The 23,181-nt window shown below is 43.3% G+C and overlaps 1 protein-coding gene across 1 annotated transcript in view; it reads right to left on the minus strand.

Moving 5' to 3' along the window:
* The window catches only part of LOC139750745 (otoferlin-like), a 425,902-nt gene that overhangs the window by 28,960 nt on the left and 373,761 nt on the right, over positions 1–23,181 (minus strand). Inside the window, 12 exon segments of the mRNA XM_071665450.1 lie at positions 4,828–4,982; positions 6,359–6,548; positions 8,838–8,999; positions 9,833–9,964; positions 11,601–11,750; positions 12,514–12,648; positions 13,414–13,530; positions 15,412–15,612; positions 16,527–16,679; positions 18,944–19,060; positions 20,430–20,627; positions 22,797–22,994. Coding sequence (XP_071521551.1) covers positions 4,828–4,982; positions 6,359–6,548; positions 8,838–8,999; positions 9,833–9,964; positions 11,601–11,750; positions 12,514–12,648; positions 13,414–13,530; positions 15,412–15,612; positions 16,527–16,679; positions 18,944–19,060; positions 20,430–20,627; positions 22,797–22,994 — 1,908 coding nt within the window.

Here is a 23,181-nt window from a genome sequence, read left to right on the forward strand (position 1 = left end):
AAAACTGAAGGTAATAGTTCAGGGTAATTTTTAGGCTAAAATATCTTTTGTTTCAAAATTGAAATATTTGCTACTGAAAACCTTCTATACCTGAAAAAATGACAGGAAATATATCATATAGCTTTATTTGAGTGATAGATAGGAAAATATTAATGAAGAAATTCATCAAAAATGTGTTCCATCTTGTAATGGATTCAATGCTCCATTACGTGATGAAATGAACCCTAAACATTATTTTATCACCAGAAATGTGTTCTACATGAAGAAGAGCTGGTATATTAAAGTTTTCAGGCAAATCAGTTTTCCGCCGAAAAATAGCAAAAAGTGCAGGTAATAGGTCAGGGTAATTTTTAGGCCAAGAATCTTTTTCTTTCAAAATTGAAATATATCTCATTAAAACAGCTCTCTACTTGACATGATGATGGAAAATATAAGATAAAGCTTTGTATGGGTAACAGATATAAAATAATTACGAATGAAATATTCATAAAATCAATAAATATTGTCATGATTCCAGTGCTTCATTATATGATTTAATGGCCCCGAATCAATATATCAACACTAGAATCGTGTTCAATATTAAGAATAGTTGTTATACAAAAGTTTTGAGGCAAAAATATTTTCCACCGAAAATTAGGAAAAACTGAAGGTAATAGTTCAGGGTAATTTTTAGGCTAAAATATCTTTTGTTTCAAAATTGAAATATTTGCTACTGAAAACCTTCTATACCTGAAAAAATGACAGAAAATATATCATATAGGCTTTATTTGAGAGATAGATAGGAAAATATTAATGAAGAAATTCAACAAAAATGTGTTTAATTTTGTAATGGATTCAATGCTCCATTACGTGATGTAACGAACCCTAAACAATATTTTATCACCGGAATTGTGTTCTACATAAAGAATAGGTGGAATTCTAAGGTTTTCAGGCAAATTAGTTTTCTGTCGAAAAATAGGAAAAAGTGCAGGTAATAGGTCAGGGTAATTTTTAGGGCAAGAATCTTTTTCTTTCAAAATTGAAATATATCTCATTAAAACAGCTCTCTACTTGACATGATGATGGAAAATATAAGATAAAGCTTTGTATGGGTAACAGACATAAAATAATTACGAATGAAAAAATCATAAAATCAATAAATATTCTCATGATTCCAGTGTTTCATCATATGATTTAAAGTATCCGAAACAACATATCAACACTAGAATCGTGTTCAATATTAAGAATAGTTGTTATACAAAAGTTTTGAGGCAAAAATATTTTCCACCGAAAATTAGGAAAAAGTGCAAGTAATAGGTCAGGGTAATTTTTAGGCTAAAATATCTTTTGTTTCAAAATTGAAATATTTGCTACTGAAAACCTTCTATACCTGAAAAAATGACAGGAAATATATCATATAGCTTTATTTGAGTGATAGATAGGAAAATATTAATGAAGAAATTCATCGAAAATGTGTTTAATTTTGCAATGGATTCAATACTCCATTACGTGATGTAATGAGCCCTAAACATTATTTTATCACCAGAAATGTGTTCTACATGAAGAAGAGCTGGTATATTAAAGTTTTCAGGCAAATCAATTTTTCGCCGAAAATTAGGAAAAAGTGCAGGTAATAGGTTAGGGTAATTTTTAGGCCAAGAATCTTTTTCTTTCAAAATTGAAATATATCTCATTAAAACAGCTCTCTACTTGACATGATGATGGAAAATATAAGATAAAGCTTTGTATGGGTAACAGACATAAAATAATTACGAATGAAAAAATCATAAAATCAATAAATATTCTCATGATTCCAGTGTTTCATCATATGATTTAAAGGCTCCGAAACAACATATCAACACTAGAATCGTGTTCAATATTAAGAATAGTTGTTATACAAAAGTTTTGAGGCAAAAATATTTTCCACCGAAAATTAGGAAAAACTGAAGGTAATAGTTCAGGGTAATTTTTAGGCTAAAATATCTTTTGTTTCAAAATTGAAATATATGCTACTGAAAACCTTCTATACCTGAAAAAATGACAGGAAATATATCATATAGCTTTATTTGAGTGATAGATAGGAAAATATTAATGGAGAAATTCGTCGAAAATGTGTTTAATTTAGTAAAGGATTCAATGCTCCATTACGTGATGTAATGAGCCCTAAAGAATGTTTTATCACCAGAAATGTGTTCTACATGAAGAAGAGCTGGTATATTAAAGCTTTCAGGCAAATCAATTTTCCGCCGAAAAATAGCAAAAAGTGCAGGTAATAGGTCAGGGTAATTTTTAGGCCAAGAATCTTTTTCTTTCAAAATTGAAATATATCTCATTAAAACAGCTCTCTACTTGACATGATGATGGAAAATATAAGATAAAGCTTTGTATGGGGAACAGATATAAAATAATTACGAATGAAATATTCATAAAATCAATAAATATTGTCATGATTCCAGTGCTTCATTATATGATTTAATGGCCCCAAAACAACATATGAACACTAGAATCGTGTTCAATATTAAGAATAGTTGTTATACAAAAGTTTTGAGGCAAAAATATTTTCCACCGAAAATTAGGAAAAACTGAAGGTAATAGTTCAGGGTAATTTTTAGGCTAAAATATCTTTTGTTTCAAAATTGAAATATTTTCTACTGAAAACCTTCTATACCAGAAAAAATGACAGAAAATATATCATATAGGTTTATTTGAGTGATAGATAGGAAAATATTAACGAAGAAATTCATCAAAAATGTGTTCCATCTTGTAATGGATTCAATGCTCCATTACGTGATGTAATGAACCCTAAACATTATTTTATCACCAGAAATGTGTTCTACATGAAGAAGAGCTGGTATATTAAAGCTTTCAGGCAAATCAATTTTCCGCCGAAAAATAGCAAAAAGTGCAGGTAATAGGTCAGGGTAATTTTTAGGCCAAGAATCTTTTTCTTTCAAAATTGAAATATATCTCATTAAAACATCTCTCTACTTGACATGATGATGGAAAATATAAGATAAAGCTTTGTATGGGTAACAGATATGAAATAATTACGAATGAAATATTCATAAAATCAATAAATATTGTCATGATCCAGTGCTTCATTATATGATTTAATGGCCCCGAAACAACATATCAACACCAGAATCGTGTTCAATATTAAGAACAGTTGTTATACAAAAGTTTTCAGGCAAAAATATTTTCCACCGAAAATTAGGAAAAACTGAAGGTAATAGTTCAGGGTAATTTTTAGGCTAAAATATCTTTTGTTCCAAAATTGAAATATATGCTGCTGAAAATCTTCTATACTTGATAGTGTGACAGGAAATATATCATATAGCTTCATTTCGGTGATAGATAGGAAATGCTAACGAAGAAAATTCTCAAAAATCTATATAATCTCGTAACGATTTCAGTGCTCCAATACGTAATTTAATGGATCGGAAACAATAGCTTTCTCACCAGTATTGTGTTCTACATGAAGAACAGGTCATGCATTCAAGTTTTCGGGCAAATCAATTTTTGTTTTGAAATTGAAATATATCTCATTATAACAAATCTATATTTGAAAGGATGACGGAAAACATTAGATAAAGTTTTCTTTGGGCAACAGATATAAAGTATTTGCGAAGGAAATTCTCATAAAATCTATTCTGCATACTCGTCCTTCTCTCCAAAACTCTTGAATTTACTTCCCTACCCACCCTATCCATTAACAAATGAAATAACCATGGAGACATCACACCCCCCTGCCACAGGTTGATCTTCACTGGGAACCAATCACTCTCCTCTGTTTCTACTCGTACACATGCCTTACATCCTTGGTAAAATACTCTCACTGCTTCTAGCAACTTACCTCCCATACCATACATTCTGAAGGCCTTCCACAAAGCATCTCTATCAACTCTATCATATGCCTTCTCGAGATCATCAAAAGCTACATACAAATCCATCTGTTTTTCTAAGTAGTTCTCACATACAGTCTTCAAAGCAAACACCTGATCCACACATCCTCTAACATTTCTGAAACCACGCTGCTCTTCCCCAATCTGATGTTCTGTACATGCCTTCATCCTCTCAATCAGTACCTTCCCATGCAATTTTCCATGAGAGGTTAGGTGTCTCATGTATGAAGACGACAAACTTAAAACGTTTTCGGATTATTTCGGTACATGTAGCAAACTTTTGCAACAGTCACTTCCGGTTCCACATTAGAAATATGGAATAATTCAATAATTTCTGCATCAATACATTTGTTTTCGACTGTATATATCTATATATATCCACCTATCTATCTATCTATCTATCTATATATATATATATATATATATATATATATATATATATATATATACATATATACATATACAATACAAGGAAACATTTAAATCACCCAATTACGATATCAATTACATCCGAAGACTTTCTGTCTTCGCTCATTTACGGAAAAAAAAAAAAATTCTAGCCTGTATTTACAACATGCGTACTACGTCTAAGGTGCCGGGTATCGCTACTGTCTACCAGAGACCGTCTACGAGCCTCATGTCCACAACGGTACAGTGCAACGTAAGAAAACGAAGAGACGGAGGTGGAAAGCTGGGAAAGATGAAAAGGAAGATAAACACACGAAGTTACAGGAAGTAAGTAGACAAGCAGATAGATGGAGAATGTATATATATATATATATATATATATATATATATATATATATATATATATATATATATATACATGAAAAATGGAAAATATCAAAACATGAAAACTAAACAGCAATTCACAAGCAAATTCTACAACAAAACAAAACAAAACAACTAAAGAAAATAACCAAACCAAAGGAACGACTGGTCCTACACCCACATAGTCGATGGTGATGATGGTGTCCTTCTGCAAGAGAGGACTCCGCTCCGTGTCCCTTCTGAAGGTGGCGGCACCACGCCCCTGGCCCTGGACCCCGTGGACGTTGTTGGGCACCAGAGAGTTGTTGGCAATGACACTTTCTTCCCCTCCTGACGGGGGAGATAAAAGGCGGGTATCAGGTATCCGTAGGTGTACACTGGTGGTGATGTGAGAAGGTGCGACAGGGAGGAGGTGGTGCTACTGCTGGCGAGATGGGTGGGGTTACCGTGGGTGGGTGGTGTGCGCCAAGTAAGGGAGGTCGTATGGGTGCAACAGGAGGCTATACTACTGTAGGTACGACGGGCGTGGGTGCTACTGAGGGTGCAAGAGAGGTTGGATGTTCCTGTCAGTGCGATATGTTGGGAATGGTGCTACAGGTGCGAAAGGCTAGGATGACACTGTGGTTGCGAGAGTTAGGATGCTGCTGTAGGCGCAGCATATAACACTGTGGTATGTGGTATGTTGGGGATGTTGCCGGGGTGCGATAGGGTGGTGTTGTTGTTGCTGTGGGTGCGATAGGTGGAGTTGTTGCTGTGGGTGCGAAAAAAGCTTGGATGATGCTCTGGGTGCCATAGGTCGAGAGGTTACCTTGAATATGATACGTAGGGATGTTGATGTGGGTGAGAGATGGGGCTGTTCCTGTGGGTACGAAAGGTAGGGATGTTGCCGTACGTGTGATACAGAAAAGATAAACCACCAATCATGGGATATAGTTTAAAACACTAACTGCAAATTAAAAACAAACAAACAAACAAAAACAAATCCCCTTGTCTAAATAAATAATTGTCTCCTAGGAATCCCTCTATAAAGTCTATGAAAAAAGACGTAATTTTCGTACCTCATATCACTTCCAGCCATACATGAATGTTGCTATGTAAATATCCTGTTTTACTGACGCTGGTGAACAGTTCGGCGAGACCAAGCCACGTTACCACAGTCGTCAAAAGACAATGTTTACGTAACTCAAAAAAGTACAAAAAAAAGCTTGAACAACAGGATGAAATTCTTTACACACACTCTCATACCCGCATGACACTGACTCAGAACTCATCTACACTTCTACATATCACATGTGATATCTGGTTACACAGACTTCTCACTGTGTTTCTGTGACGGGACAACGTCTACCTCATTCCCGCTGAGGATGTTTTCTGGTCTGAGCAGACGAGAGCTTTGTACCCTCGACAGTGTACAGTTTTTACTGTCCTCGTTAATGGCCTCGGACCTCCCTCTCCAGCAGGGGGGTGGGGTGGTGGGTTCATCACCACTCCACGCTCTTCGTGCCCCCTCGTGTCCTCTCCTTTGTGAGCTATGATCATGCCCTCCCTCCCTCCTTTCTGTGTCTCTCTCATCAGTCATTACGTCTCTTCTCAACCCTCACTCGTTTGTCTTGCCATTTCCTATTATTTCCCCATACCCTCCGCTTCTCTGACTCTCTCTCTCATGTCCGCCAACCTCCTCCCCTTCCTCCATCTGCCTTACTTACCCTGCAGGTGGCCCGGCAGGGAGTTCCTGGCTGCTGCAGCCTCCTTGTCCTTCTTGGTGCTGGGGGTCCACATGTAACGGTGCAGGTTGGAGATGATGTGCGTCCCCACCAGGGTGAAGCGGCCGAAGCTGCGACAGTCGACCACCCGGATGGTGATGGGCGGGCAGTACAGCTCCTGCTCCGGGAGTTCCTGCCGGGGGACAACAACACCTTCATGAGTGGAGGGAGGGTGGGTGGATCACGGTTACGTAACACAGCTAACTGTAACAACCCTTCAGTCTAATCACCCCCCCCCCCCACTTGGGTGTTGGTGTTCCCTCCCCAAACTGTACATCCTTAGGGTGTACATGTGCTTGTGTTAACCCTCAGGGTGTACCAAAGTTCGTGTTCCCCAGATATTACATCTCTAGCTTATACATGGGTCCGTGTCACCCCAGGATGTACATGCGTTCGTGTAACCCTCAAGATGTACATGTGTTCGTGTCACCCCATGATGTACATAGTGGTCTTTTCACCCCAAGGATGTGTAATGTGTTCATGTCATCCACATGAGGAACATGTGTTCTTGTCAACCCAGGATGAACGTGTTACACCAAGAATTTATATACATTCGTGTCACCCCCCCAGGATGTACATTTGTTCATGTTCAAGGATGTACATATGTTCGTGTCCCCCCCCCCCCCACTTTGGATGTATATATACCTATGTTCGTGTTATGATCGAACCCTGGGCCTCCCTAAAGTAGTTGCCCATTCCGCCATTTAAACTGCTGGGTTCATTGTAACAAAGTATTTCACACCCAAAAGAGGAAAATAAATGTACGTACAATTTTTGTACAAAGTATACCAAAGATTACATGTAGAATGAAACAAATTTTTAAACAAAATAATAATATACAGAGTTTGAATCTGGTATGTGACTGCTTAAACGACCATTACCCCATTACTAAACTCACATACATTTGTAAATGCACCTTTAATATTGCCATGAAATATATATATATATATATATATATATATATATATATATATATATATATATATATATATATATACATCAACTATAAGGCCTTGGCTACCAACCAGCCAACAACATAACGTCTTCTCCACGACTCGTGTCTCACTGGTGCACACAGGAGGGCCTGAGGAGGCGAACTGTTGTGGTGTTGGTGCATCAAAAATATGGTTCTTTTCTGTCATTTTACAAAATGTAAATATATAAAATTCTACCTGGGAATATCATATTGTAAACATGGTTTGGTTTATTACCTTGTACTTTCTCCATGGTCGCTCGGTTGTATTATCCTTAATCCCTTGATATTACAATACTAGCCACCTCACCCCTCCAACGCCATGGCGAGGGGTCAGCTTGGCGGGAAATTCAAATTCTAAATCATCCTCATCATCCATATCACGCGTCACCCCAGCATGTGAATGTGTCCGTGTCATCCACATGATTGATGTACGTATGTTTCTGTCACCCAAATGATGTACACGTATACGTGTGTCACCCTCATGATGTACTCGTGTTCATGTCATCCTCATGATGTACTCACGTTCATGTCACCCTCATGATGTACTCACGTTCATGTCATCCTCATGATGTACTCATGTTCATGTCACCCTCATGATGTTCTCATGTTCATGTCACCCTCATGATGTACTCATGTTCATGTCATCCTCATAATGTACTCATGTTCATGTCACCCTCATGATGTACTCACGTTCATGTCACCCTCATGATGTACTCATGTTCGTGTCACCCTCATGATGTTCATGTCATCCTCATGATGTACTCATGTTCATGTCACCCTCATGATGTACTCATGTTCATGTCACCCTCATGATGTACTCATGTTCATGTCACCCTCATGATGTACTCATGTTCATGTCACCCTCATGATGTACTCATGTTCATGTCACCCTCATGATGTACTCACGTTCATGTCATCCTCATGATGTACTCACGTTCATGTCACCCTCATGATGTACTCATGTTCATGTCATCCTCATAATGTACTCATGTTCATGTCACCCTCATGATGTACTCATGTTCGTGTCACCCTCATGATGTTCATGTCATCCTCATGATGTACTCATGTTCATGTCACCCTCATGATGTACTCATGTTCATGTCACCCTCATGATGTACTCATGTTCATGTCACCCTCATGATGTACTCATGTTCATGTCACCCTCATGATGTACTCATGTTCATGTCACCTTCATGATGTACTCATGTTCATGTCACCCTCATGATGTACTCATGTTCATGTCACCCTCATGATGTACTCATGTTCATGTCACCCTCATGATGTTCTCATGTTCATGTCACCCTCATGATGTACTCACGTTCATGTCATCCTCATGATGTACTCATGTTCATGTCACCCTCATGATGTACTCATGTTCGTGTCACCTCACCCAGACGTGTAGTTATAGCTCCCATCACCTAGTCACTAAGTCATACATCATCTCACCAGGTCAATGTACTTGACGGGGCTGGTGAAGTTGGGGTTCTTGCGGGCGGAGAGGAGGACAGCGGACTGGATGATGTGGCCCGCGACCTCCACATCCACCCTCGGCCTATCCACCGTCAGGAGGTGGATGCGCTTCAAGTCACGTAGCCCCCAGAACAGCACCTACAAATAAGGGCGGAACAAGGGTCAGCGGCGGCCTCCAGACAACACATCAAGAAAAAAAAAAACTCTTCTAAAACTCCCTCAGGTATTTACTATGGCCCATATGCCTCGAGTGTCGTATACTTCCACCCTCTACAAGGTTATTGTGTCTAAACTCACTATATTAGTGTCTAAACTCACTATATTAGTGTCTAAACTCACTATATTAGTGTCTAAACTCACTATATTAGCGTCTAAACTCACCATGTTAGTGTCTAAACTCACCATGTTAGTGTCTAAACTGAATATGGGCTATTGTGTCTAAACTCACTATGTTATTCCTTAGCTGTTAGGCTGATTAGAGAGATAAGAAGAAGAATAGCAGCGACGGTAAAATAGACGAGATTTTTTTTTCTCTTGGGGGATGACTGGTCTATTGTTCTGGAGGCGAACACTAAGGAGGGAAGACGTGGTTCTAAGACCACCCGAGACCCGCGCCCTCACAACGTAGATGTTTCTGATCACTCCTCCGCTACACTCAGTCCTTGGTATTTCCTCCCTCCCTCTCCTTTCTCTCTCACGCTTCCTTTACTGTCTCTTTTTCTCACTCTATCCTTACCCTTTCCCGCAATCTTTTTCCCTCTCTCTCTCTCTCTCTCTCTCTCTCTACCCCTCACAACTCTCCCTTTCCTTCTCTCTCACCTACTCATATCCTTACCTTATATCTCTCGCCTCACCCATCTCTTCTCCCTCACAACATGACCTCCCTCTCACCATTTTCACCTCCACTTTCCACTCCTCCCTTCCCTTACACTACACTCCCCGACTCCTCCCCTTCTGAGGGAGGGACGCACCTCGAGCCTGTACTTGGCCAGGGTGGGCCTGATGCCCCTGGGGACCGGCAGGATGGGGCCGGAGTCTCCACCGTGGTGCTCCTTCGCCTGCGGGACTGCCAGCTCGTCCCCTCCTTCCTCGCCGTCCTGGAACTAAAGAACACCTTAGGATCAGTCCATAGGATCTCCTCCTACGCGGATGAACCCGAAGGACACGTAGCAACACAACTCTGAGGTTATCAAATTAACTGGAAGTGAAATTACATTGGAATTATTCAAATTTGACTCAGAGGTGGATACGAAAGAGGACAATCAAAATGCTATAGAAGAGCAGGATGAGCTAAGGTATAAAATATGATCATTCTATTTCACAGAGGAAAGTACAATATGTAGTTTGACTTACATTAACATATTATGTCAATTTTTTCTACGTTAATCTATGATATATAGGTGAAGTTATGTGATACCATGAAGACTATAGATTCAAATAGGTGACATGATCAACGTTAATGAAATTAAGATAATCTTTATATATGTTAAATGATGGATTCTTACCAAATGTTAAATGACACGAAATCAACCTACCATATATAAGTTAACATGCGTGAGGTTACTATTTACACAACACACACACACACACACACACACACACACACATACACACACACTCACACACACACACATACACACACACACACACACACACACACACACACACACACACACACATACACACACACACACACACATACACACACACACACACACACACACACCCACACACACATACACACACACACACACACACACACACACACACACACACACACACACACACACACACATACACACACACACACACACACACACACACATACACACACACACACACACACACACACACACACACCCTACACTGCATCAGTAAGCTTGTTTAGACTTCACTGACATAAATATGAAATTAGAGGCAGTATGATAAAGAAAACAACCACATCACAATGACTATATCTACTCAAAATCAACTTCTCGAAGTTGTTTCATGAACGCACAGGTGAGGGAATGGAGTGTACTCACGTGTCCTGCTGTGGTTTGCCTTATATAAAATCTGTTTTCAGGAACTCTTAATAACTTGTTTAAGTTCTCATTCATATTCATAAGTTCGTGACGACTTGCGTTCACTTGCAGGTTTTTTTTTTTTACTTTTCGTTCATCTGCTGCGTCCAACTTACCCGCTGGAGTCCCTCTTTAATCTACAAGGAGTTCCTTTTCCCATGTAGAAGTATTTAAATTTTTTCCTCAACGTTTCTTGACTAATATGAAGGAGTCCATCACTGGGCTGAGGTTTCCCTACGGATTCCCACTCGGCTGAAGAAGTACAGACACACACACACACACACACACACACACACACACACACACACACACACACGAAGATCTCAATCAACTGAGGAAATTCTTACTCACCTGTGATAAAAGCTCCCACATCCGTTCATATGTGTCTCACCTGGAGCACGGGAGGGTGTGTCTTCGGGAGCTGCGGAAGTTCCAGCTCCTCTGGTGGAAAACTTCCACCCACTGGCAAGATTTCACACTCACCTATGGCCTTCTATACTCGTAAACGTTCTCACTAACTCGAAGTTCTTCCTCGTTTATAGAATCACAACTTCTGTGCAGGGGTTCGAAGTGGGAGAGTAGAGAACTTCTCGTACCCTTGGATAAGTCTTGGTTCACCCACTGGGGAAACCATAACTCACCTGAGGACGACGAGTCATCCTCCTTCCCATCTCACCTGCAGGAGTTCGAAGGTAGCCAGGAGCTCGCCGGCGTGGTCGGTGCCGCGGAAGAGGTCGTGCCACTCGAGGTGTGGCCGCTGGTAGGGTTCCTCCCGGAGCTTGATGTGTGGCCTCGCCAGCGCTCGGCCGATGAACTCCGACTTGCCCTGTCGGAGGAGGTCAAGCAGTGGGAGGTAAGTGGAGGAGGTCAAGCGGTGGGAGGTAAGTGGAGGAGGTCAAGCAGTGGGAGGTTAGTGGAGGTACTCCTCCACAGGGGTGCGAGTGTTTCCCGTGATGGAGTGGGTGTTGTTAGGGTGTTTCTCTTAATGGAGTGGGTGTTGTTAGGGTGTTGTGTCTGCTGTGATGACGTAACTATATGTGGTGTGCTTGTAGTGTTGTCGTAATGGTGGAGGGGTTTTTGAAATGGGGAAGTAAGGAGGCCCCCCCCCCCCGTGACGTAGTGGAGTGGAATGTAAGGGGTGTACGTCATGGTGGATTGCGTGTACTGGGTGAAGAGTGTAGTGGGACACTGAACTTGTGTGCGTCTTGCCACTGGATAAAGAAGAAAAAAGAAAACGGGAATATTTACATTTCCACGTATCTTCTCCCTCAAAAGATATCGGTTCTTTGAGGTTTTCCCAGGGTTTGCACGCCCGAGGCGCCGGAATATATCTGGTGAATATAGATCATGTATTTATCTTGTCTGGAAACCCAAAGTTATTCCGACATTGATGTCTCGATGGAGTTTGAATCTACAAGTGATGTACATCATGAATTCCCCATCTGACTACATCTGAGTACATAATGGGACATATAGATGAGAAATATCCATAGCGAGATGTGTCTACAGCATTTCTGACACACACACACACACACACACACACCCTAGTATCACACTGTCTTCACCCTCTGTGAAGCTGACGAACTTACCACGTTGTCTTGGTCGAATATCTCGATGACCACCATGGGTGGGTAGGCCTTAATCTCCTCCTTGGTGCCGTAGACCAAGATGTCGTCCATCACGAGCATCTCGTCCCAGGTCGGGCTCAGCGTCTCGTCGATCACCTGACGGAGGGGGCGACGGAGGCGCTGTCAGTGAACTTAAAGCCAGTCGTCGACCACCAACTCCGGGTCAATGTAAGATGAGGGGGGGGGGTTATATACTGACTGAGGGGTGGGGGAAGGTTTATATAGTAACTGGGGGGGGGGATGATTTATATACTGACTGAGGGGGGGTGATTTATATACTGACTGGGGGGGAATGATTTATATACTGACTGAGGGGGAAAGCACTCCATATGGGGAATTACTGAGTAGCATTATAGTATATATTCTATAAATACTTTAAATATTTTTTGATTTCTAAGAAATTTCTGTGTTGATGCTAAATATGAGTTGTATAGAAATTCATGATTACATTAACGATGAGTCTGTCCCATCTGTGTAACATGTGTGTGTCCCCCTCACCTGAGTATCACCTGTGTCCCACCTGGGCCCCACCTGTGTGCCACCTGAGCCCCACTTGTGTCCCACCTGAGCCCCACCTGTGTCCCACCTGAGCCCCACCTGTGTGCCACCTGAACCCCACCTGTGTGCCACCTGAGCCCCACCTGTGTGCCACCTGAGCCCCACTTGTGTGCCACCTGAGCCCCACCTGTGTGCCACCTGAGCCCCACCTGTGTGCCACCTGAGCCCCACCTGTGTACCACCTTACCCCCACCTGTGTCCCACCTGAGCCCCACCTGTGTCCCACCTTACCCCCACCTCTGCCCCACTTGAGCCCCACCTGTGTGCCACCTGAGCCCCACCTGTGTGCCACCTGAGCCCCACCTGTGTGGTGCGGCAGTGTTCGCCTATGATGACCCTGGCGAAGGGGTCAGACAGTCCAGAGGAATCGGAAGCGATCAAGGAGCGTGCCTGGTACATGTGTGCTCTCATCTGGAACGTCTGTAACATATGGTCACACGTCACCACCAAAAATGACACATAGCCTTAACCTACACTGTACATATACGTCACATATTCTGCATGTATTTTACATATTTCCTGGTCACAACATTTGACATGCCACTAACTCAAATAATCTGCTAATATTACTGTCTTCAAGTAAGTATATATATATATATATATATATATATATTCCTGGTAAATTATATGGGAGGGTATTGATTGAGAGGGTGAAGGCATGTACAGAGCATCAGATTGGGGAAGAGCAGTGTGGTTTCAGAAGTGGTAGAGGATGTGTGGATCAGGTGTTTGCTTTGAAGAATGTATGTGAGAAATACTTAGAAAAGCAAATGGATTTGTATGTAGCATTTATGGATCTGGAGAAGGCATATGATAGAGTTGATAGAGATGCTCTGTGGAAGGTATTAAGAATATATGGTGTGGGAGGCAAGTTGTTAGAAGCAGTGAAAAGTTTTTATCGAGGATGTAAGGCATGTGTACGTGTAGGAAGAGAGGAAAGTGATTGGTTCTCAGTGAATGTAGGTTTGCGGCAGGGGTGTGTGATGTCTCCATGGTTGTTTAATTTGTTTATGGATGGGGTTGTTAGGGAGGTAAATGCAAGAGTCTTGGAAAGAGGGGCAAGTATGAAGTCTGTTGGGGATGAGAGAGCTTGGGAAGTGAGTCAGTTGTTGTTCGCTGATGATACAGCGCTGGTGGCGGATTCATGTGAGAAACTGCAGAAGCTGGTGACGGAGTTTGGTAAAGTGTGTGGAAGAAGAAAGTTAAGAGTAAATGTGAATAAGAGCAAGGTTATTAGGTACAGTAGGGTTGAGGGTCAAGTCAATTGGGAGGTGAGTTTGAATGGTGAAAAACTGGAGGAAGTGAAGTGTTTTAGATATCTGGGAGTGGATCTGTCAGCGGATGGAACCATGGAAGCGGAAGTGGATCATAGGGTGGGGGAGGGGGCGAAAATTTTGGGAGCCTTGAAAAATGTGTGGAAGTCGAGAACATTATCCCGGAAAGCAAAAATGGGTATGTTTGAAGGAATAGTAGTTCCAACAATGTTGTATGGTTGCGAGGCGTGGGCTATGGATAGAGTTGTGCGCAGGAGGATGGATGTGCTGGAAATGAGATGTTTGAGGATAATGTGTGGTGTGAGGTGGTTTGATCGAGTAAGTAACGTAAGGGTAAGAGAGATGTGTGGAAATAAAAAGAGCGTGGTTGAGAGAGCAGAAGAGGGTGTTTTAAAATGGTTTGGGCACATGGAGAGAATGAGTGAGGAAAGATTGACCAAGAGGATATATGTGTCGGAGGTGGAGGGAACGAGGAGAAGAGGGAGACCAAATTGGAGGTGGAAAGATGGAGTGAAAAAGATTTTGTGTGATCGGGGCCTGAACATGCAGGAGGGTGAAAGGAGGGCAAGGAATAGAGTGAATTGGAGCGATGTGGTATACAGGGGTTGACGTGCTGTCAGTGGATTGAATCAAGGCATGTGAAGCGTCCGGGGTAAACCATGGAAAGCTGTGTAGGTATGTATATTTGTGTGTGTGGACGTGTGTATGTACATGTGTATGGGGGGGGGGTTGGGCCATTTCTTTCGTCTGTTTCCTTGCGCTACCTCGCAAACGCGGGAGACAGCGACAAAGTATAAAAAAAAAAAAAAAAAAAAATATATATATATATATATATATATATATATATATATATATATATATATATATATATATATATATATATATATATATATATATATAACATGTAATGTTTCTATTCGTGCAACACTACATGTTGCTTGGGAGCTCGTCAGTAGGTGTTCCTAGGGCAGAGGGCAGTAAGTAAGGAGATGAGTTTGTATAATGCATCGTCTGGCCTTCCCCTGACCTGCTTCTGAGTGTAGTGGAGAGTGACGGGCGGCAGAGTGAGGGTTCGCTCTATATTGCGCAGTTCGTAGCTCAGCTCGTAGCCCTTGGGGATCCCTGGCACAAGGTGCTTCTTGTGTTTGGCTAGGCCCAGCCACATGTAGAGCTGGAGCTTGGCTTGGATGGCCCAGCCTCCTGGCCCACTCGATTTACGGCCTGGCAACTGAGGAAGGAAGGAAGGAAGGAAGGGTTAGAGAGAGACTTGAGGGAGTGAGTTAGTCCAGTGTGACTCTAATATGAACAGTTCATTACTTAAGTAATCATGGGTAATTAGTGTGATATACTAGAATAAGAGTGATCATACTACTTGTAGTTCTGGAGAACTTTGTCATACTGACGTACAAGAACAGTGGGTTCATTGTAGAACAATATGTTCATCACATCACTGTTCAGTCTGTATTTACGTGTACGTAATGACTGGTAAGAATGATTCAAGGAGGAAGCCATTCATCACATTGGTAAGTAATCTTTCGCAGTTTTAAGTCCCGTATGGAGGAAGATGGAGTCTTACCTCGAGGAAGATGGAGCCTTATCTAGAGGAAGATGGAGTCTTACTTTCAAATCGATGGAGCTTCGTCTTGTGGTAGATGGAGTGTTACCTTACGGGAGACAAAGTCTTACCTTAAGGAAAATGAAGTCTTACCTTAAGGTAGATGGAGCCTCGTCCTGAAGAAGATGGAGTCTTACCTTAAGGTAGATGGAACCTCGGCTTGAGGAAGATGGAGTCTAACCTCAAGAAAGACGGAGCCTCGTCTTGAGAGAGATGGCATATTACCTTAAGGTAGATGGAGCCCTGTCCTGAGGTAGAGGGACTATTAACTTCAAGGAGCTGAAGCCTTCCTTTAAGGGAGATGGAGCCTCGGCTTGAGGAAGATAGAATTTCAGGAATAATGAGCGTTACTTTTAAGAAAGATGGAGCCTCACTTTAAAGAAGGCGAAGCGTCATGATGAGGGAGGGAAGTGGCTTCCTCGCTTGAAGGCAGAGCATGAACGTGAAGGAAATGGAGACATACACAACGTAGGATCCACAAATTGAGGAAGAAGGAACCTCACCTTCAAACGAAGAAGGATCCTCACCTTTAGGAAGATGGTCTGTGTGGTGCCGCAGTGTTTGCCACGCTCCTCGTCCACGGGGGAGTAGAGGAGGCTCCTGGCCGGCAGCCGCTGGTATGCCACCCGCTTCCCACCGCTGATCATCCACAGGAATACGTCTGGCAGGCTGTGCTGGGGCTGAGGGGCGGGGCAAGAAGTGGATAGATTAGATCCCTGATGGTTCTATGGTCATGGGGGTGGATGAGGTAGACTAGTGGATGGTCTGGGATTAGGAGGTGGATGAGTAGAACCCTAAATAGTCTGGGGTCTGGAGGTGGATGACTAAAACCCCTCTATGGTATGGGGTTATGACTGTGGCAAAGCTACACATTACAATGCATCCAGTGTGACATAGTCACCATGGAGGAAGCGTCTGTTCCGCATGTGTCAACATCTGTCATCCCTCATCCACTCTGATGAACGGATAAAGACCTAAACACGATATATGCAAATAGTAACAAGTGTATATAGTGATGAATATTGATGGATATGATGAGTAATAGTGATGATAATAATCATAACCACTGTAACGAGGTTGTAATTATGTTAATCTCATCACTGCTGATAAAATCTTTCATGTTACACAGAACACAGTATAAGGTGGGTGGAGCCTTACATGGAAACACAGTATAAGGTGGGTGTAGCCTTACATGGAAACACAGTATAAGGTGGGTGTAGCCTTACATGGAAACACAGTATAAGGTGGGTGTAGCCTTACGTGGAAAGGAAAAGGTTTACGAATAAGTGGGAATGTTAGAGGCGAGGCGGGAGTCAACCAACCACTGGTCCTCATAAGGTAAGAGTGTGTGTGGGGGCAAGCGACCCTCAGAACCTCTTATCATCATAATGAAAACATTATTTCTCTCAGTCCCTCCCTAAATCATGGCGCCCCCTTTAATGACCTCCTTAACTCTCCAGACTCTGTATCATCGTCTGGGTGAGTGTGGAATATAAATGAAGCCTCCGTTTCTGGACGTGATGTTAATGTCACAATGACTAAGTCACTTCCGGGGGTTTCAGTGTTACCAGATGAGACACTGTTCATTTAGAGGAGGTCCTTCAGTTAGCTGGCTGCGACACAGGGCGTGGCAGAATGCGACGGAGAAGATTATGAGGAAGTTTTTTTTTTTTTTTTTTTTTTTTTAAAGAGGAGCGGCAGGGGGGACACGAGGAGAGGAGGTGGTGGCACCCAGCCACACCCACCCAACCCAAGCCTCCAGCGAGCGTGGGACTCCCTCCTGGAGGGCAGCTTGGCCAAGGTTTTGAGAGGAGGGCCAGTGATCCCTGGTGAAGGTGCGTCTGCAGCAGGGATGTCACCGTGACTCTTTGATCTGTGTAAGGTTGGAGGTGGTGAGGGAGGCGAATGTGAGGGTTTTGGATGTAGTGGCGGGTGTGCAGTCTCACAGGGGTGAGGGGGTGACCAGGTGGTAAGCCAATTAGTGCACTGCTTGTTTTCTCCAGATAATTGTTCCGTCCTTTGTCGATATTCCACCATATCCTTATTCCCTTCTCTGTCCATAGTTTCCCCTTATCCTTGTTTCCTTCACTGCCGATCTACTTATACTCTTTCTTATTCATCCTCTCTTCATTGATCTTCCTCACATGTTCAAATCATGTCAGCACACCCACTTCAGTTCTTTCATACGTAATCCTCTTACCACCACATCATCTCTTACTCTCTTATTTCCTATTCCACCATCCGTCTTCACATCATATTATCACCCTCAAACATTTCATTTCCAACACAATCACATTTCTCTATTTGCCGTCTACGACCCACGCCTCACACCCACACAGCACCGGACGGACGACTGTACCATCAAAATTGCCATTTTTACCCTGACAGAAAGACACATATTCCTCAGTGTACCTAACACCTTTGCCTCTTCACCAGTCGATCTGCTCGCTTCATCTTCCATGTTTTCATTCGCTGCCACGTCCACTCACACGTGTGGGGGAGGGACTCATGACTCACACACGTGTAGGGAAAGGTACTCATAACTCACACACGGGTAGGGGAGGGACTCATGACTCACACAGGTGTAGGGGAAGGTACTCATGACTCACACACGTGTAGAGGAAGGTACTCATAACTCACACACGTGTAGGGGAGGGACTCATGACTCACACAGGTGTAGGGGAAGGTACTCATGACTCACACAGGTGTAGGGGAAGGTACTCATGACTCACACACGTGTAGGGGAGGGACTCATGACTCACACACGTGTAGGGAAAGGTACTCATAACTCACACACGGGTAGGGGAAGGTACTCATGACTCACACACGTGTAGGGGAAGGTACTCATAACTCACACACGTGTGTAGGGGAGGTACTCATGACTCACACACGTGTGTAGGGGAGGTACTCATGACTCACACACGTGTGTAGGGGAGGTACTCACGTCTTCGATGAGGCCCTTGAGCTTGGCGAGGTAGGAGTGGGAGGTCTTGTAGCGTTCCCTGAGGCTGTGGCGTGTCACAAGGGCCTTCGTGTGCCGCGCCGAGCACGACAGATGGTCCTGTCCAGTGGCAGAGCATGATGAAGATAGGTGGAGCATCATTATACAGGTGGAGCATCATTATACAGGTGGAGCATTATCATACAGGTGGAACATCATTATACAGGTGGAGCATTATCATACAGGTGGAGCATTATCATACAGGTGGAGCATCATTATACAGGTGGAGCATTATCATACAGGTGGAACATTATCATACAGGTGGAACATTATCATACAGGTGGAGCATCATTATACAGGTGGAGCATTATCATACAGGTGGAGCATTATTTTACTGGGTGAGCATTATTATACAGGTGGAGCATTATTTTACTGGGTGTGCTTTACCATACAGACGGAGCACTATCAACACAGGCGAAATATTCACATGGAGCATTATCAACACAGGAGGAGAATCAACCTAACTATAAACTCGAGGAGAGAGCAAACAAAAGTAGAACATAAACAGGAGAACTAATACCCGATATTTGTTTACATCTCGTCTTCTGTAAGAAGAGCAAACAAAAGCAGAACATAAACAGGAGAACTAATACCCGATATTTGTTTACATCTCGTCTTCTGTAAGAAGAAATCGTGTTCTTTATGCTCCACGGACGGACAAAAAAAAAGAAAAAAGAAAAAACAATAAAAGAGTGAATTTATTCCTGAAAAATCTTGGCTGGAAAACCTGGTTGTAGTTTATTTAAAAAAGCGCCGGAAAATATAAAGTGCTTTGCTAAACTGGAGGATTCTGGGGTGATGCCATATCTCACAGGCAAAATTAAACTTCAAAAACTTTTCTTCTTTTTAAAGTGCGTTTTAAAAGTGACGAATAAATAATCAATGTTGAGAAATGTAGACATTGTTATTGTATACGAGATGATGGTACGAGCTAATGAACCATTTGGCTCCACATCCTGACTTGAACATGACAGAAAGCTTCTATAACTGGAAATTTAAGAAACTTAGGTTCAGTTCAAAGAAATAAAAAAGATATATGGGGACCAATCTAGTATTTGTGTGTGTTTTTCCCACCAGTTGATTAGATAAAATGTATCATAATAAACTGTTGTATTATCTTCAATATGAAAGTAATTATTCCTCAGAACAGAAATTAAGAGCAAGTTGGTCGTGAATCATTAAGAAACATAACAACCCATGTAATTAGTCAGGGATGATTAAGATAAGGACTAATCACCCCAAATGCAACGCGACAACAAGGTCACATACAGGGGGTCACAGTCATTGACATAGACACTCATCTGTGCCACGGTCATGAGGGGGAGGGCGGGTCACCACCTCAGGTAACATCCTCCGGCACAGAGAGGTCACTAATTCCTACCACCACGAGGTCACCTCGAGTCCACAAGAAGGTCACGGCTACACTTACGATTTCTCGCTGGCAGAGCCTCATACGCTCCTTGTCCAGTCTGGTCCTTCCTCCCGATGCACCGGAGGAGTACGCCCTCGCCAGGCTCATGTAATGACCACATCCTGACACCAACTCCTCCAGCGTCTCACGCAGCCGGCGTTCACAGCTGCCGTCGTCCTCCTCGAGCAGCGAAGACACCTCCGTCAGGTTCTCCTCCTGCAGGAGTGTAGAGAGGTAAGGTCGGGGGTTGAGTGTATAGCCGTGTATGAATGGAAGGTAAAGATACGGTGTGGGAGGGAAACAGAACTATGTATATCAAGGGGTATGCTGAAGTGTAAGTATTGTATGTATACAGTGCGTCAACATCCTTTTTGAAGGGTTGTCAGGAGGAGGGAGGGCAGATATACATATGTATATAAAGTATACAACCTTCTTCTCAACGGGAGGGAGGTAAGGAAATTCCCTTATGTGTATGGATGAGGTATGAGGGTGGCGCTAACAGGGCTCCAATATCCCTGTATACTTTGAAAGGAACTTAGGTTAAGGGATCACACTTGCTCATACCACGTACATCTTCATCCTAGAAGGTCAGGGGATTGCTAGATATGGCATTACCAATGACTGATGAATATACATAAAATACGTAATTATGAATTTACGTTTGTATTACAGCAGTCAGTCAGGCTCGGAGACAAAATGAGCTGGTGTGTGTGTGTGTGTGTGTGTGTGTGTGTGTGTGTGTGTGTGTGTGTGTGTGTGTATGTAGCCTGTAAACAAAACACTGGAAGCAGGAAGCAAAAGGGGGAAGTAAGACGTGTATATAAAGTCATTTAATGTAATTAACAACCTAAGTGGAAGGTCAACATGACCAAATTACGGGTAAATACGGAGAGAGAGAGAGAGAGAGAGAGAGAGAGAGAGAGAGAGAGAGAGAGAGAGAGAGAGAGAGAGAGAGAGAGAGAGAGAGAGAGAGAGAGAGAGATTGTCGGGCTTTATAAAGTCGTAGTGTTGAGGGGTTGGGAAGTAGGATGATTCCACTAGGACGAGAGGTGAGAGGAGATGATGGTTCTGTATGGAAGGCACACACTCTGAACTCGTTCATTGTTTGATGAACAGCGACCCAGATGAACAGCTACTCGGGAGAACAGACATTCAGAGGAACAGGAAGTCAGATGAACAGCCACTGGTGGTGTATAAACATTCAGATGAACAGAACCAGAGGTAACACAAGCGTAGGTGAACAGACACATGAAGTGAATGGGGACACAAGTATAGAGAGCGACTAAGGCGAAAATTATGCTTATATGAACAGACTAACAGACTCTCAGATCCGTCACCATTCAGGCGATGACACACACCCATACACAGCCGTCAGTACACCGTGGAGGGATCTGTGCAACACTCCAGGGATTACACTGGGATCCAGGCTAACAACCTGTACACTGATGGTGGATGTGGTTTGGAATATTCATGGGAGATGTGGCACCTTACATCCCCTTAATCTGATTCTCTCCCAGTCTTTCGTCCCTTTTCATACCCTATTTTCGCTTGTCTGTGTACGTGCTCCCCTCTCCTTCTTCTCCTTTTTCTCAGCCTCTTTTCGTTGCTTTGGTCTTTATCATCTTCTTCTTCTTCCCTTACTACTTTCCCCCCCCTCTCTCTCTCTCTCTCTCTCTCTCTCTCTCTCTCTCTCTCTCTCTCTCTCTCTCTCTCTCTCTTCCACGTCTGCATTTCTCTTAAGTGCTTCCATTCTACTTTTTACATAATCAGTGTCTCTTTTCCTGTTCTCCTACTCTACCTTATGGTCTGTTCCTCTTCTTGTCTCCTCCCGCCAGAGACATATCCCCTGCTCGCACCTCCCCCAGGCCCGAGGATCCCTCTGGACCCCTCGTCGGACATCGTCGCCTTCGTTTAAAATCACATTTGGTCCCCTTATCTGAGGTCTCCCTTGGCTCCCACGCCTGGTGTTTCGCCTTGTCTCCTCGTCTAAGTTCTTCCCTGGTTCCCTAGTCTAAGCTATCCACTGTTCCCCCCCTCGCATAATGTCTCCCCTGGTCTCCTTCGTCTGTGCTCCCTTGACCTTCTCACACAACGTCTCAGCCTAAGGTCTCTCGTGCCCCTCCCTCCTAATCCAAAACTCTCCTTCCTGCCGTCCACTCTCCCGTATCCCTACACCAAAAGACTTCCTCAACCTTCATCCCTCACTAGAGGCTTTCCTCCTCGTTCCCTCCTTCTATCCCACCTACCCGAGGTCTCCTCCTTTCACTCCTCGCCTGATTTCCCTTCCGTCGGGTCCAACTTGGCTGTCCCCAAGGCAGAGGTCTCCCTTCTCCAACACAGACAGACTCCCTCCGTCTCTACGGCCTCTCCTCCACGACCACTTACCAGCTTTCGGGCGATGCCGTCGATGACGTTCGAGTTGTGGAGTCTCCGTCTGTGATCCTGGAAGAAGGACCTGACGTAGAGACATGGCTTGTCGTCCCAGAAGGGCAGGAAGTAATAGATCTTGTCGTTGGTCATGGGTTTGGTGGGCGGGGTCGTCGACTGCCACATGGACGTCTCGGCGATAACCGACTCGGGACCTACGGTGACCAAAGGGAAAACAAAACAATGATTCAGGAGACGGGAAGATACAGTCAAGCTGTTCGGTGAGGCTGGGTGCATTGTGGGAGAGGGCCCTCTTGGCTCACAGCCCAGCCAGCCTCCACACAAGCCTCGTCTGAACCTTGAGATCTGAGACACTGCAGGTGTTCCAAAGGCCTGTCTACAC

The sequence above is a fragment of the Panulirus ornatus genome, chromosome 10, assembly GCF_036320965.1.
Source record: "Panulirus ornatus isolate Po-2019 chromosome 10, ASM3632096v1, whole genome shotgun sequence".
Classification (NCBI taxonomy): Eukaryota; Metazoa; Arthropoda; class Malacostraca; order Decapoda; family Palinuridae; genus Panulirus; species Panulirus ornatus.